This window comes from Polypterus senegalus, chromosome 4, assembly GCF_016835505.1.
Source record: "Polypterus senegalus isolate Bchr_013 chromosome 4, ASM1683550v1, whole genome shotgun sequence".
Classification (NCBI taxonomy): Eukaryota; Metazoa; Chordata; class Cladistia; order Polypteriformes; family Polypteridae; genus Polypterus; species Polypterus senegalus.
In genome coordinates, this window is record NC_053157.1 from 237,541,376 (window position 1) to 237,556,963 (window position 15,588).

Genomic DNA, 15,588 nt, shown 5'->3' on the forward strand with positions numbered 1-15,588 from the left:
GGACAGAGCAGTGGTACTGTAAAATTATTTTTTTGGACTCTCTAGCCCTTCAACCCCCATCCAACCTCTGCTCTAGAGACAAGCTGACTGAGATGGGAGTAGACTCACACCTGGTGGCATGGATTGTGGACTCTCTTCCAGACCTCAATATGTGTATCTTGGGAACTGCAGGTCTGACATTGTGTTCAGCAATACAGGGGAGGTGCAGGGGACTGTACTTGCTCCGGTCCTGTTCAATCTATATACATCAGACTTCCAATATGACTCGGAGTGCTGCCACATGCAAAAGTTCACTAAGGACACTGCTATTGAGGGCTGCATCAGGCGAGGGCAGGAGGAGGAGAACAGAAAGTTATTCAAAGACTTTGTTAAATGGTGCGACTCCAACGACTTACATCTTAACACCAGCAAGACCAAGGAGCTGGTGGTGGATTTTAGGAGGCCTAGGCCCCTCATGGACCCTGTGATCATCAGAGGTGACTGTGCAGAGGGTGCAGACCTATAAATATCTGGGAGTGCAGCTGGATGACAAATTGGACTGGACTGCCAATACTGATGCTCTATGTAAGAAAGGTCAGAGCAGACTATACTGTGAGAAGGTTGGTATCCTTCAATATCTGCAGTAAGATGCTGCAGATGTTCTACCAGACGGTTGTGGCGAGTGCCCTCTTCTATGCGGTGGGGTGCTGGGGTGGCACCATAAAGATGAAAGACGCCTCACCGCCTGGACAAACTTGTTAAGGCAGGCTGTATTGTAGGAGTAAAGTTGGACAGTAGAACATCTGTGGCAGAGCGACGGGCATTAAGCAAACTCCTGTCAATCATGAAGAATCCACTGAACAGTGTCATCTCCAGACAGAGGAGTAGCTTCAGTGACAGACTTTTGTCACTGTCCTGCTCCACTGAAAGACTGAGGAGATCGTTCCTCCCCCACACCATGCGACTCTTCAATTCCACCCCGGGGAGTAAATGCTAACATTACTTTATTTTTTTCACTATTTAATTTAATATTGTTTCTCTGTATAAGTATACTGCTGCTGCATTATGTGAATTTCCCCTTGGGATTAAAGTATTTGACAAAAAACAGAGTGATTAAAATGCAGGTGTAACAGACAGTAACTTGGTATAATGTTAACCTCGCCGGGTGCAATTGGAGTCACATTATGTGGGAGAGGAAAGACCCTCAGTCTGTCAGTGGAGCAGGACGTGACAGCAGTCTGTCGCTGAAGCTGCTCTCTGTCTGAGATGATCCTGTTCAGTGGATTCTCCATGATTTACAGGAGTCTGCTCAGCGCCCATCGCTCTGCCATGATGTCAAACTGTCCAGCTCACGTCCACAGAGGCCTGTCTTCCTCACCAGTTTGTCCAGCCGTGAGACGCCCTCTTATGCTGCCTCCCAGCACACCGTAGAAGAGGGTGCTCTCCACAACCATCTGACAGAACATCAGCAGCATCTTATTACAGACGTTGAAGGACAGCAGTCTTCGAGTACAGTCGGCTCTGTCTCCTCTACACAGAGCATCAGGATTAATCAGTCAATTTATCGTCCAGCTGCACTCAAATATATTTACAAGTCTGTACCCTCTGCACTGTCGTCACCTCTGATGATCAAAGGGTCCACGAGGGGCCTGGGCCTCTTAAAACCAGCAAAACTAAGGAGCTGGTGCATTTTAAGAGGTATGAAAAAAAATCCTTCTATATTAAAGCGGTCAGGATTGTCCTTCCGTCCCATGATTGCGATGCAGGCGCGGAGTTGCACACACGCCCCATCCATTTTGTAATGCACGATGGGATTTGTAGTTTTGTTTTCCAGGTAAAGATGATTTTCTACCCAGACTGTGCGATATTTTCACTATATAAAAGCAGTTGGGATTGTCCTTCCGTCCTTGAGAGGAAATCATAGCGGTATTCCAATAATCACAGACTTACGTGCAGTGACATGTGAGCAGAGTTCTGTGCTCCCATCGTTCCCTTGCTTTTGTGCTGTATGGGCTGGAAAAACAAAATTAGGTCTCTGGAAATTAATGTTGGAGTACAAATGCCTCACCCTGTAGTAAATATCAGGGGTTCAAAAGGACAACCTCAATATAGAAAAATTCACAAAACAAAACCAGGAGTATCAAATACGCTCAAATGCAATATAAACAAAATTAATGAGTTTAAAATCAAATTGATCTACATATTGATTTGCCTTAAAGGTAGAACTTAGTTGGTCGCCTTAAAAGGCGGGTCAGCCTAGTAAATCCATTAAAAGAAGTTAATACAGTCTATAGCTCCTCCCGATCTCAGCCCACCTCCTTCAAGTCCATCACTCAGCAGCCACAAATGTCGTTTAGCCGACACCCACCAGTCTTGGCTTCATCCAAACTGCTTAGCCAGATCACCCAAAGTCGGCACTCCTGTCTTACCTCTGCTACATAGGGAGGTCCTCTTCAATGCTCGCCACACTATATACCATTCTTGGGGGTGGGAGAGTGTGGTTGGTAAGAAGATCACAAACTAGCCTCTAGAGTACCACAGCATATTCTCCTTTGCAGGAGCCCAGTTTGTGCTCCCTTGCCTCATCCAGGTGGCCTGCTCGTCCTTCCTAGACTTCTCTTTTCTTTCCTAACCCCGATCTCTTTTCCGCTGTGCCAGCCAGTACTTGTACAGCTACATGCACCACATTTTGATGTGACTCTTCTCCATTATCCCCATTTACTCCCTGGTTTGTAACACCACAGAGCTGCCATGGCTATCTGGACAAAATTTAACTAGCCATTTCTTTGGAGGCAGGGGACACTGTACCACAACAACTTGGCAAAGCTCAGGTCCTCAATTATGTGAGCAGAAAACTGGAACCAACCACCATGAAAGGAGTTGGGCACTGGTGAGGGGAAGAAAGAAAAACCTCCCAATCACATCCAGACTTATTTGCAACAGAGGCGTACTATTCCAGCATGTGGTGCTGGCATTTCATGCTAGACCACAGCCTTTAAAATGAAAGTTAACTTACTTGGAGGTGGTGTGGTTGGAGTTGCACCAGACCAGTTCAGAGAGAGTGTGGGATGCAGAATGAGAGGCACAGGTCAACCAGAAACAATATTTACAAAAAGCTTGAGTCAAGGGAGCAGCTCATGCTTTAAGCACACCAGACCGACCTTTGGTTCCGTTTCCTACTTGAACACCCAACACAAGAAACGGTTTCCAAAGCAGTCATGGACAGAGAAGAGCCGATTCTTACAGCCTGTCCCCATTCATTGTTAAATACTCATTTAGCTTGATTAGGCATTTCAGCCTCTAAACATCCTTCAAAATTAAGCATAAAGAGGGCGTCCAATGTGACCTGTGGGTTTGAGTACAGGATTGTGGAACCAGTCCACTGCTCAGAAAGATGGTGTGTGTTGCTGGCTAGGAGATAGGTCCTTGATGGTGACCTACACATTTCATGATAAGCTAAAGTCAATGGGAGCACCTCATGCCTGGGAGGATACCAAACACGGTTTAAAAAAATTCTATTCTCCATTCAAACTACACACTTAAAACCACCAAGTAACTGCAACTACTCATGAAGTAAAGAGCCTTTATTAAAGTTTCAGATTCAATTTTTGACTGTTCATCCTCCTCACAGCAACTACAGCCAAAATCAGGACCACCATCAACATGGCAGCTGCAGTGCCCAGTACCAGGTATCCAGTAGTAAGAGGAGCTGTGGGAGGAAGACAGACGTTTACTCTCAGTAAAAGGATAAGACCATGGATGGGCCAACACAAGCAGAACTCTGGCCTACTCCAGGTAAATCAAGATGGTTACCTTCCTGCTTCATTGTGGATATTTGCATCTGTTCAGCCTCAATAACGACAGGACCACTGTGAAGGAGCACATTCTTCCTAGATGAACCAATTCTTCCAACTTATCTACAGCTCTGCCAGATCCTGAAAACAGTGGTAGGGTTTAGTTTCATACACCATTCCCCCAGCCCCTTACAAGGCAGCCAACAAGATATCCCATCCCATGTTCATGGGGTCAAGTAGTCTCCATAACACTGTGCACATTTCAACCACAAGGCACTGAATTTGAAAACAATGCCATGTTCTACAGACAAACACCACAACCAAACCCAATTGCCATTTGCAACTCACTTCTTGTAGGGCAGCTCTGAGTACAGGGGTCTGTGGCAGAGGGATAGCAGGCAGCAGCAACACAGTAGATGAAGATCTACAGAGAGCAAAGGAAACCAGATTACAAGGAGCCAAAAACCACCAGAGATACTCCTTGCCATTACTATGGATACACACAACTCCAAACTGAAGCCCTCTACACATTTCAAGCAAGACAGAATTCCCCATTGCCACAAAACCTACCTTTTCAGCCAAGGCTTGCCGAGCTACAGGGTCCACAAAAGCAAACATCTCAAACACAAATCTCTTGTAATGACTTGGGTAGGCCACTCCAGATGTGCTGTCCACAGTCACCAAGCTGGTCAAATAGTTGTCTCCCGTGTATGGGCACCTGGGACAAAGACCCCCCAGTTAGCACTAACCAACAACTCTGCCACCCACCCTCAAAGCAAAAAACCTACCCATTCACCAGAAGGCTCCACTGGGGCTGACTAGAAGCAGAAGGTCCTGGGGTGACCCAACAGTCCCCAAGAGTCAGCACAAGGTTAGGGTCAGTCCTGTTCACGATGTGCACTTCCAAAGCCACAGGATCCCGCAGAGTTTTGGTCACTGGGTAGTCAGCATCCACATAGTAGGAGCCATAGGAGGAATCTGCCCATGGAAATGAGGAGGCATTTACTCAATTACAGGCCTGAAATGATCAGCTCAGTGGGAAGTCCATACTTTCGGGACCAATACCTTTTGTTAAGTTGTTCAAAGCCCACAGGGACCCCACCCCCTACAATACCTGTTGCAATGACCAATTCCAGGTCAAATGGCCCTTGCTCTACTACTGGAAGAGGTGGCGCCACAGTATACACCTCAGCCTCCACTTGCACATCCTGGCTTCCTGAGTAGGTGCACTGGAAGAATAACCTGAGGAGAGAACCACCACATCATAGCAGGTAGAGCACATTTAGGGTCAGAGGAAGCAGGTTCAGAAGCCTTACTTGTAGACACTGTCCCTGGTGATGGAGCCCTCTGGACCACTCCTCACAGCGATGGCAGCAGACATGGTGTTCTGGTAAGTCACATTGCCACCAGCCAGCTGAAACAAGGACATTAAAATCACTGCTGACCACCAAATATGCAACAGTGGTGGCATCTTTAGTTCAATTTTAGAATGTTTTGCTGCTGACCTTAACACAGCAGTCATGTACATGGGGCGAGGATTGGTTTAACATTTGAGACACTCCCCAGATCTGTTAGGTTAAATACACAAAAACGTCAGTAGCAGGACAGCCCACTCTTCTGCTAGACATCTCACCTGAACTGTGCTACCACAGGCACTGACTGGAAACTGGTACACAACAAAGCTGGACAGGCTGGTCACAGGACTGCAGCCAATGGAACTGCTGTCCACCAACTGGAGGGACCCAAGATCCAAGGGAGGAAGGGTCACCTTCTCAGACACCACCACCACAAACTGGCCATCAAGGGTGCACTGCACAGTCACTGGCAAAAGCAAACAAGCATGAATATCAGTAGCAGCCACCTTTACTCACTCACAACAACTCACCATCATTGCCATAGTAACATGGACTGGTGCTGCTGCTCAAATCGTAGCAACAGTTGTTGGCTTCACAGTCTGCTTGAGTGATGAATGAAGACCCTCCACAAGGGAGCTTCTCACCAGCTGCAACTGCACATCTCTCAGCAACACTCCCAGATCGCGAGCTGCGATGGTCAAAAGCCCATTTAGAAGATGGGAGAGACACTCAGGTGTCAACCCAGAAGAAAGCATACCTGGTTTAGGGCATGTGAACATCTTCAAATTAGATGGACGTCCAAAGGCAATGAGACAACATACTGGGAAGGCTAAAGAGACAAAGGAGAGGCTCAAACCCACAATTCAAGATAGACAGCTGGATTAAAACGGGACCAAAGGCGAAAGCGCTGTAGCTGCTCACCTCCTCAGCCACGTAACCGTACCGGGAAGAAAAGGGCACCGTTAGTGTGGTGCGGCCAGACTTCACACGGAGGACGATTCCTGGAGATCTTTGGTCACCTTTACCAGTCCGTCAACCCCTCTGAGAAAAAATAAACAGTGAATATTTACTTAGACGCAGGCGCCGACTATGCCCAGTGGTCGAGGACAAGCCGCACTCACTCCGGAGAAAAACGCTCGGAGAGCCATCAAATGACAGCGTCATCGCCTTGTCCTCATCGCATTTCTTAGTCACGTCTCCTGACGCCGCAAAGACATACTGAGCGCCCGCCACGCACAACCAGAAAAGACACCAACAATGCAAACACGCCATGCTGTGAAAGAACCAAACAGGAACACAACATAAACAGAAGCGCGCGAGGGTTTAAATGATCAGCGGGAGCGGCGCACGTGACTCGTTAGTGAGAAGACGCGAGATTCGACCGCGGTAAATCGGTGGCATTCCTTCTGCACGTGCGGCTTTATTAACCAATCAGCCCGTCACGACATCGGACTGATACGCCCAATCTTAGACCCTCTGTAGATCGATCTGTAAATTTAATGAGGGAAATCGGTAAACATTAATGAAGAAAAGATGACGAAAATTTGACAAGTAGGAGTATTTCAAAGAGGGCTTTGTAAAAGACGGTTTGGAAATGAGTTTTGTATAATAAATCAAGAGAAAGGGGAACTATAATTAGGGTCTTTGAAAAGAAGCACAATTGTTTTCTTTGTTAGTAACCGTTATAATGATTTGTGTTGAAAACAAACTCTTCCTTATAGCTGATTTGCTTAAGAAATTGTAATGTGCCATCTACTTGTTCATGATCTTTTATTTATTTATTTATTTATTTATTTAACAACAGTGTACCTTGTCACTCGACATGGGCGGGTTCTGGACTGGTGATTAACAGCAGTGTATTCACAGTTGTTATATCGAACTGGGATTTTCTCCTTATACATTTCAAGTTCGAGAAGGCAGGCAGAGACTCCCACAGCATTATAAATAACAGCCTTAGAAATAATAACGGGGAGCTGGGATAAAGGACACTAGACGCCGGACGACGATCGGGACCACTTCGGGAGTGGAATCGCCTGCCTAGTGAACTGACCGTTATTTTGACGCGGCCTTTTCGAGTCAGTAAAGACTACCTGTTGTGGAATAAAAATCGCCCATTAACTTCCATTCGGTGTCTGTCTCGGTCTTTCCTTCTTGGTGTTCGTTACAATACTCTCTTTTTAGCTTCAGTTTTTTTACCAGTTATCAGTGTCACTTTATTTATTTTGTTTAAAAGAGAAGTTGATATCGGATAGATTTTGTGTGAATGCAGAGCTTTTGTTAAAATACATTTTTCTGAGAAGGATTAATGTCAGAATCATTTTGCAGGAGAAGGGCACTCGCAGAGTAAGCCCATCTGACAGAGGAGACAATGGTCCGTTAGAGCTTTGGTAAAACATCCACTGTTAGTTTAGTTTCTGGATCTGCGCTCAGATTCTCGTATTGAGTTGGTCTTTTATGTCCATTCTTGGGTGGTGTAAAAGAGGGTTATGGGGAAATGCATTAATTCTCAGGGTTTAGCTGACAGAAAGTCAAGTGCAGGAGTCACGGTCAGATGACTAGTGATAGGAGACTGTTGAATTCCATATTTTATATTTATTTAACTTAAAAAACAGCTGAAACAATAAACAAACAAACATGCTGTAGATAAAACAATTTGAGCGGAAAGAAAGGTCTATCGTGAAGAGGCAACCACTTCCGGTTGAGGGTGTGACCTCATTCAATTTTCGTACACAATTTGAAAACAGAAAGAAAGTTTAAACTATTCTCACAGTCTTTGGCATTATCAGTAAAGTCAGGAAGCTGTATCAGTCTTGACCCTTTACATTTATTACAACAGCCATTCAACTGAAGACAGGCTGTCCAAACTTAATACCCCATCAAAGGTTTAAGTGACTTTTCCAATTGTCCAGTTAACTACAGTCATGGATCACTCCACAGGTATACTTGACTAATATGCTGAATGAGTTCAGACAATAGCAGATGAGAAAGCTGCTGATGACTGCCTGTTGCTGAGATAGATCGATCCTGGTTGTGGAAAGTGTTGATCGCTGACTGCAACTGTTCCTTCTGTACTCTGGATATTACCTGGTGATCTGTCTGGCGAGAAAGCTCTGGTTGTAACTACTTCGGTACTGAATGGACTGTTTCAGTGCTTCTGTCTCATTGGCTGGAGACATAGGGCATTCATTTTGAACACTGTCTGCATTAACTGGAATGGAACTAAAATGTGGACATTAATTCCACTACTGTAGAATGTTTTGTTGGGAACAGCCTCAAACACTTTTGCCTGTGATGCAGTTGGAAGTGGTGAGGATGTTAGTGGCTGATCAAAGCTTAAGGATAACGATTTCTGCTTTGGGTGCAAAGCTTCAGTCTGTGGTCATGGGTCGATTTTGTGAGTGGACAGATACGAATCTAATGATGTGGACAATGTCGCAGGTATAGGGAGACGTTAGGAACCTGAGTGGCTTCAATTTCTGCTTGAGTTACAATTCTTACATTCCCAGAATCCATCAGCTGCTGGTTTTAATAGATAGATAGATAGATAGATCAGGTATAACAGTCAATAGCATTGTATAATGATGTTAACATTTGCCCCCGAAGAGCTGCATAGTTTGAGGGAGGAACGATAATAATCTCTTATATATATTTATATTTTCTGGTTCGTCCTGCTTCCACTCAAAACCGGTCGCGCCCACACGCAGCCGACACGCCAATTCTCGCCAAGCTTTTGAAGTACGCTTACAAAATGAAGCAAATTCTGCTTGCTGCGAAAATGTGCTTCTCCAGCTAGATTCCATGCTCAGAACCATCAACCCTTCGCTAAATCATACAAACACTTGCATGAGATCGCTCAGTCCAATCCAACAGCATCTGTATGAATGGCTTTCAAGGAAAACCCTGTGCAGGATTTATGACTATACAATGCCCCGACATGTCACACCAATGTTGCAGCGATTTGCGTCGGAGACGATGGCGAACCTGCCGAAAGAGACATTTGTATCTATCAAGAGGTAACTCCGGTAAACAGATTTCCACGCTCAGTATGAATTCGATCCTATGGTTTACCCACTTTTATTCCCTTACGGAGACATTAGCTGGCAGAAAGATTTACAACATGTTCCGATAAAAGAACCACCAAGCGAATAAGGCTTACTCAATGCCAATTTTACGCGTACAGATTAGCAGTGCATTTAGTATTTTGCACTCCAGTGGCAAACTATTCCAACAGTTCGTCGTACGTAGATCAGCGTTTCTCAACCTTTTTAGTATTTGCGACCCGAGTTTTCACAACAGTTTTAATCGCGCCCCCCACCCCAACATTTTTTTGAAATGTAGATGCATATTTTATTATACCTACTTAACTTTTATCGAAATTTATTTAACTCCTATATTTATTGTTCTAGTATAAGAATGTAGTTTTTATTTTATTTTTTTTCATTTTTATTACTATTTAATTTAATATTGTATATGTGTATTAGTATACTGCTGCTGGATTATGTGCATTTCCCTTGGGATTAATAAAGAATCTATCTATCTATCTATCTATCTATCTATCTATCTATCTATCTATCTATCTATCTATCTATCTATCTATCTAGTTTAAGTTAATTTGTTTTGGTTTCAACAGATTTTATTTCATATTTTTGATTCTTGTTTTCTTTTTTTCACATCTTCGCACCCCCCTTTTTGTTACTTCGTGCCCCTAGAGTGCCCGCCCACAGGTTAAGAATCACTGTCGTAGATGCGTATGTTAAAACAGAGGGCGCGCGTCTCAATTATCTCAGATTACATCAACAAGATCTGCACGTGGAACAATACAAAAGGACTATCAGACGCACTGCAAGAAAACGCTGAAAATAACAACGCACGTGTTGGCAAAATGATCATATTATCGTCTACATCTCCAGGAAGTCCAAGATACATGCAACAAAAACTAGCAGGATGCCATGGCCATAGTACGTAAATTCGGACAGTCTAATTTATTTATCACTTTCACTTGTAATCCTGCTTGGCTGGAAATTCTACATGCACTGTCGGATACCCAAAGACCAGAGCACAGACCTGATATTGTCAATGAGTCTTTTGGATTAAGCTGCAGGAATTACTTCGAGACATTCTACAACAACATCCTTTTGAGGTTATTATTGATTATATTTACGTAGTCGAATTTCAGAAGCGCGGCCTTCCTCATGCCGCAAGCTGTTTTACTCTTCACAATAATTCTAACAAGCAGTCTTCAGCCCCGGTCAGTTGTACGTGGCTTTTTCTAGGGTTAGATCTTTCGACTCATTATCTGTCGTCTCCACCAAAACACCTATTCACAGCTTTCAAGAAGTATTTGTTTCTTCTTGATTTCTTCATTCCTTTCTCTCCATTTTCCGTTCCTATTCTAATACCGCCGTATGTTACGACATGCTTCGGTTAGTGATAATAATACCTTTTATTTATTTGTAGGCGCCTTACTACAACAAAACAACAACATTAATTTATATAGCACATATTCATAAAAAACTGTAGCTCAACGAGCTTTACATAATGAAGAACAGAAACATGAAAGACACAGTAAGAGAATAAAATAAGTCAACATTAACATAGAATAAGAGTAGGTCAATGGCCAGAACAAATATATATATATTTATTCCAGACGGCTGGAGAAAAAAATAAAATCTGCAGGTATTCCAGACCATGAGACCACCCAGTACCCTCTGGGCATTCTACCTAACATAAATGAAACAGTCGTCTTTGTATTTAGGGTTCTCACGGAAGGATTCTAAACACTCAAGGACACCAATCAATAGACAGAACACAGGTTATAAAGAAAAGTAAAATACAGAGAGAGCAATTGTAATCAAGAGAAAAAAGCGTTTTAAGAGTTTTAAGTTTAGATTTATAAAGTGAAAATGATTCAATATGTCTAATCTCATATGGTAGTGAGTTCCAGAACTGGGAAGCAGAGCAACTGAATGCTGTGCCCCCCATAGTGGTAAGACGGTCGAAGGGGACAGTCAAGTGGATGGAGGAAGAGGATCTGAGGGTGCGGGAGGGAATGTCAACATGGAGGAGGTCAGGCAAATATGGAGGGGCGAGGTTGTGGAGAGCCTTAAATGTTAACAGAAGAATTTTAAATTGAATGTTGAACTGAACTGAAAGCCAATGAATCTGCTGCAGAACGGGAGTGATAAGGTGAGAATAGGGGGTTCTAGTAATAATGAGGGCGGGCAGCTGAATTCTGGACCAGTTGAAGCTTATAAAGAGATTTGCGAGAAAGACCAAAGAAAAGGGAATTGCAGTAATCCAGATGTGAAGTGATAAGGCTATGAACGAGGATAGCAGTGATGTGGGGGAGTGAGGGAGGGGGGCAAATATGATTAATATTACACAGAAAGAAATATGCAGACCAGGAGATGTTATTGATGTGGGACTGAAAGGATAAAGTACTGTCAAGGACGACACCTGTGGGGAAGGGAGACAGAGGAATTATCAATAACAAATGCAAAATGATCAGATTTGGATAATGTTGATTTTGTACCAAGGAGGAGAACTTCAGCTTTGTCACTATTCATTTAAGAAAGTTTGAAGAAAACCAGGATTTGACTTCTGCAATGCAATCAGTAAGTGAGGAGGGTGGAAAGGGAAGCAGTCGGTTTGCTAGTGAGATAGAGCTGGGTGTCGTCAGCATAACAGTGGAAGCTAATGTTATATTTATGGAAGATATTGCCAAGGGAAGGGGTAAATAATGAAAGGATGGGCCCGGGACAGAGCCCACCTGAAGTAACAGTGGTGGGCTGGGGTGTGAAAGTTTTAAGCTGAACAAACTGAGTGTGGCCTGAGAGGTAGGATCTGACCCAGCAGATGCGGCCTTAGGAGATGCGGGGGCCTTGGGCGAATGTCATATGCAGGCCGAGAGCCATAAGTGTAAGCTATATACCGTACCACCATGCTCACGGGTTTGTCCGTTTCTAATGCTGTACGCCTTATTATTGTTAAAACATGGTGCTTATGTAGGTACCATTGACCTTTTGATTACATTACGTATTGTAACTGTTCTTATATTGGTTTAGTGGCCTTTACCCAACAATTAATGATTCAGAAACATTGTGCATGCAAAATTAACAAACTAGATAACAGTTGTTTCTGCGAACCTACTGGAGTCGGCAAATTTATTTAATTACGGAGAACCAGAACACTTGTAATAAAATGAACACTTACCAAACAGCTGTTTGACAGTCACAGACGGAAGTCCACTTTTCTGGCTTTTCGCTGAGCAAAATCGTTGATAAGATCCTCGTAGTACAATGTTGAGGCAAGTTCCTTTTCGATTGACAAAATAGCTAAACTGCACAGTCTGTTCTGCGACAAGAAGAGTCGAGATAAGTAGTGATGAGAGGATGCATGCTCAAATGGGCCATGCTCGAGTCTCCGCCCGCACATTTCAGGTTGGAGACAGCCAATCAAGGGCAAGTAGTACTGCCCTCACTGTAATGCCAGTAGCCATGTCAGGTGCTGGCATTACAGTGATTGGCTGGCCGAACACTTATATATATATATACTGTATGCAGGCATTGTCATATAATTTTTAGAGCGTCATTTTTCCTGTAAAATAGATTTTTTGGGGGTTTGGGCGTGTTTTGTCAGTCTGTTAAAGTGGCGTACAACTCGGACAAACTGGTTCCCAGCAGTGACTTGAGAGTTGCATCCAGACATCGTCCCCATGCTGTTCCCAGTCCATTTTGGGTGGTGTTTCTGTCACTTTCTGACCTTTGAATGGACCAGGCACCCTCCCTCTTCAGAGCAGGGGTGCCTGGTTGTCTCCCATGACTTACTTATCTCGGGTGCTCGGTAACAATGAACATGTGTTCGGATCGAACACGAACACTTTGGTGCTCGCTCATCACTAGAGATAAGGCCATTTGGAGACACCTGCATGGTATTAGCATCGCTTCTTTGCTGACCCAGGGTAAATCCGAAACTAAAGGGCATAATTATTACGGTATGTTGAAACCAAAAATGTTGTGCTAAGAGCTTTCTTGCTTATTGTGTAGATGCTGGGAAAGGCTTAAAGTAACAAATCCTCATTTATGAGTGGTTTCTAAAGAAATTCACCACGTACCGTATTTCAGTCTATACGGATTTGAATGACTTGCAGAGGCCCGATATTTGTATGATGCTGACGGTGAGAAAAGAATCTCCTATCGGGGCCCCACCTCAGGCACGGGACCTGGTGCGATTGCTCTAGTCGCCACCCCCAAAGGCCACCTCTGGAACAAGCCTAGTGGTGTGTGGGTAATGGCAATCAAAGATAATCTATTGAGAAGAGTTGTGTGACAAACAGTGTCAAAGGCTGCACTCAGATCAAGGAGGATGAGAATAGGAATTAAACCAGAATCAGCTGCCATAAGGAGGTCATTAGTAATTTTTATAAGTGCCATTTCTGTACAGTGGAGGGGACAAAAACCAGACTGGAACTGTTCTTAAAGATTATTTTGAGATAAATGAAAATGAAGTTGAAAAGCCACTATTTTTTCAAGAATTTTGGAAATGAAGGGTAGATTAGAAATAGGGATGAAAATTATTGAAATTAGTCAGATCGGCACCAGGTTTTTTAGTATTGGGGTTATTGCAGCAGTTTTAAAAGATGAAGGAACAGTACCAGTAGTGAGAGAAGAGTGGATTATAGCAGAGATAAGGGGGACCAGAGAGGGGAGGCAGGCTTTGACCAGAACTGTAGGGAGGGGTCCAGTTGACAGGTGGCGCTCAGACTTAGACAAGATCTGAGATTTCTGAGAAGGTAGGAAGCTGAAAAGAGGAAAATAAGTGAGTTGGTGGGTGAAATTTAAATGAAGTCCTGGAGGAATCCGTACAGAGAGACTGGTGAATCTTCTGGATTTTTTCATTAAAAAAGGACATAAGGGAATTGCAAAATTCATTTGAGTAAAGGTGAGAAGGTAAAGATCTCCTCAGTCTGTCAGTGGAGCAGGACGGTGACAGCAGTCTGTCACTGAAGCTGCTCCTCTGTCTGGAGATGATCCTGTTCAGTGGATTCTCCGTGATTGACAGGAGTCTGCTCAGCCCCGTCGCTCTGCCACGGATGTCAAACTGCCCAGCTCCGTGCCTACAATAGAGCCTGCCTTCCTCACCAGTTTGTCCAGACGTGAGACGTCCTTCTTCTTTATGCTGCCTCCCAGCACACCACCGCGTGAAAGGGCCTCGCCACAACCGACTGATAGAACATCTGCAGCATCTTATTGCAGATGTTGAAGGACCAACCTTCTAAGGAAGTATAGTCGGCTCTGTCTCTCTTGCACAGAGCGTCAGTATTGGCAGTCCAGTCCAATTTATCATCCAGCTGCACTCCCAGGTATTTATAGGTCTGCACCATCTGCACAGTCACCTCTGATGATCATGGGGTCCATAGGCGCCTGGGTCTCCTAAAATCAGTTCCTTGGTTTTGCTGGTGTTCAGGTGTAGGTGGTTTGAGTCGCACCATTTAACAAAGTCCTTGATTGGGTTCCTATACTCCTCCTCCTGCCCACTCCTGATGCAGCCCACGATAGCTGTGTTGTCAGTGAACATTTGCACGTGGCAAGACTCTGAGTTGTATAGGAAGTCTGATGTATGTTGCTGAACAGGACGGAGAAAGTCCAGTCCCCTGTAGCTCCTGTGCTGCTGACCCCAATGTCAGACCTGCAGTCCCTGAGGTCTGTCTGTAAGATAGTCCACGATCCATGCCACCAGGTGTGAATCTGCTCCTTAGGGACAAGCTGACAGAGATGTGAGTAGAGGTTGGATAGTGTTGATAGAATCCTCCACCACATGACCCTCCACAGCCCTTAATTTTGAGAGCCCACTCCATTTGTCTGCTATCTCACTCTGTAATGCATATTGTCACGCTTGGGACACAGATTTGCACAGAGACACAGGAGGTCGTAGAAATAAAAAAGATTTTTATTCAAACACTGCAAACACATGAGCTTAAACGTGCTCCATGACAAGTCAGAGATGACAGTTCCGCTAGGAGAAGAGAGAGATAAAAGCAAACAATCAATTCCAAAACTGACAGGCCTGCATAAGGCTTATAAGTCGGTGGAGAACTGCGAGAGGCTTGTATTACGCGTTATATTGCAAGGATAAGGAGCAAAGTGAGGGTAGTCAGTGTTTCAGGGTTTGTGGTTTTCCCAGGGGCATCTGTATCTATTTGGGGTGCGAACAGCCCTCCAGCTCACAATATGGACGACTCACCTGAAACTCCACCCTTAGACTGAGAAAAACTCCAGGGGGTCCAACAACCCAACCACACACACACACTTGACAAGCAGCATTAACAGAGGTAGGGCAGCTCTACCTGTTGTGATGGTACATTTGTGCTACATTGGTTGTAAAACTTCAAAGGATTACAAATAAAATGTTCATTAAGATTCACCAAAAAGTGTATTGAGGTTTTGAACCCTCTTCTATGA

The 15,588-nt window shown here is 44.2% G+C and overlaps 1 protein-coding gene across 1 annotated transcript; it reads right to left on the bottom strand.

The window, feature by feature from the left end:
* Positions 1 to 3,548: 3,548 nt before the first annotated feature.
* On the bottom strand, positions 3,549 to 5,883 carry LOC120528925 (zona pellucida sperm-binding protein 4-like). Its single transcript, XM_039753002.1, has 10 exons — positions 5,870 to 5,883; positions 5,659 to 5,816; positions 5,407 to 5,594; positions 5,090 to 5,187; positions 4,888 to 5,015; positions 4,562 to 4,751; positions 4,344 to 4,491; positions 4,122 to 4,197; positions 3,793 to 3,914; positions 3,549 to 3,688 (listed from the first exon to the last, which is right to left on the bottom strand). Exons 1-9 carry the CDS (start codon positions 5,881 to 5,883, stop codon positions 3,802 to 3,804), a joined length of 1,113 nt encoding a protein of 370 aa, XP_039608936.1. The 3' UTR covers positions 3,549 to 3,688; positions 3,793 to 3,801.
* Between the last annotated feature and the right edge of the window lie 9,705 nt (positions 5,884 to 15,588).

Bases quoted from the DNA above. Each gene is read 5' to 3' on its own strand.
- LOC120528925 (XM_039753002.1), bottom strand. The intron at 5,595-5,658 runs GTGAGTTGTTGT...TGCTTTTGCCAG, and splicing joins ATGTTACTATGGCAATGATG to TGACTGTGCAGTGCACCCTT. The intron at 5,016-5,089 runs GTAAGGCTTCTG...TTCTCTCCTCAG, and splicing joins ACCAGGGACAGTGTCTACAA to GTTATTCTTCCAGTGCACCT.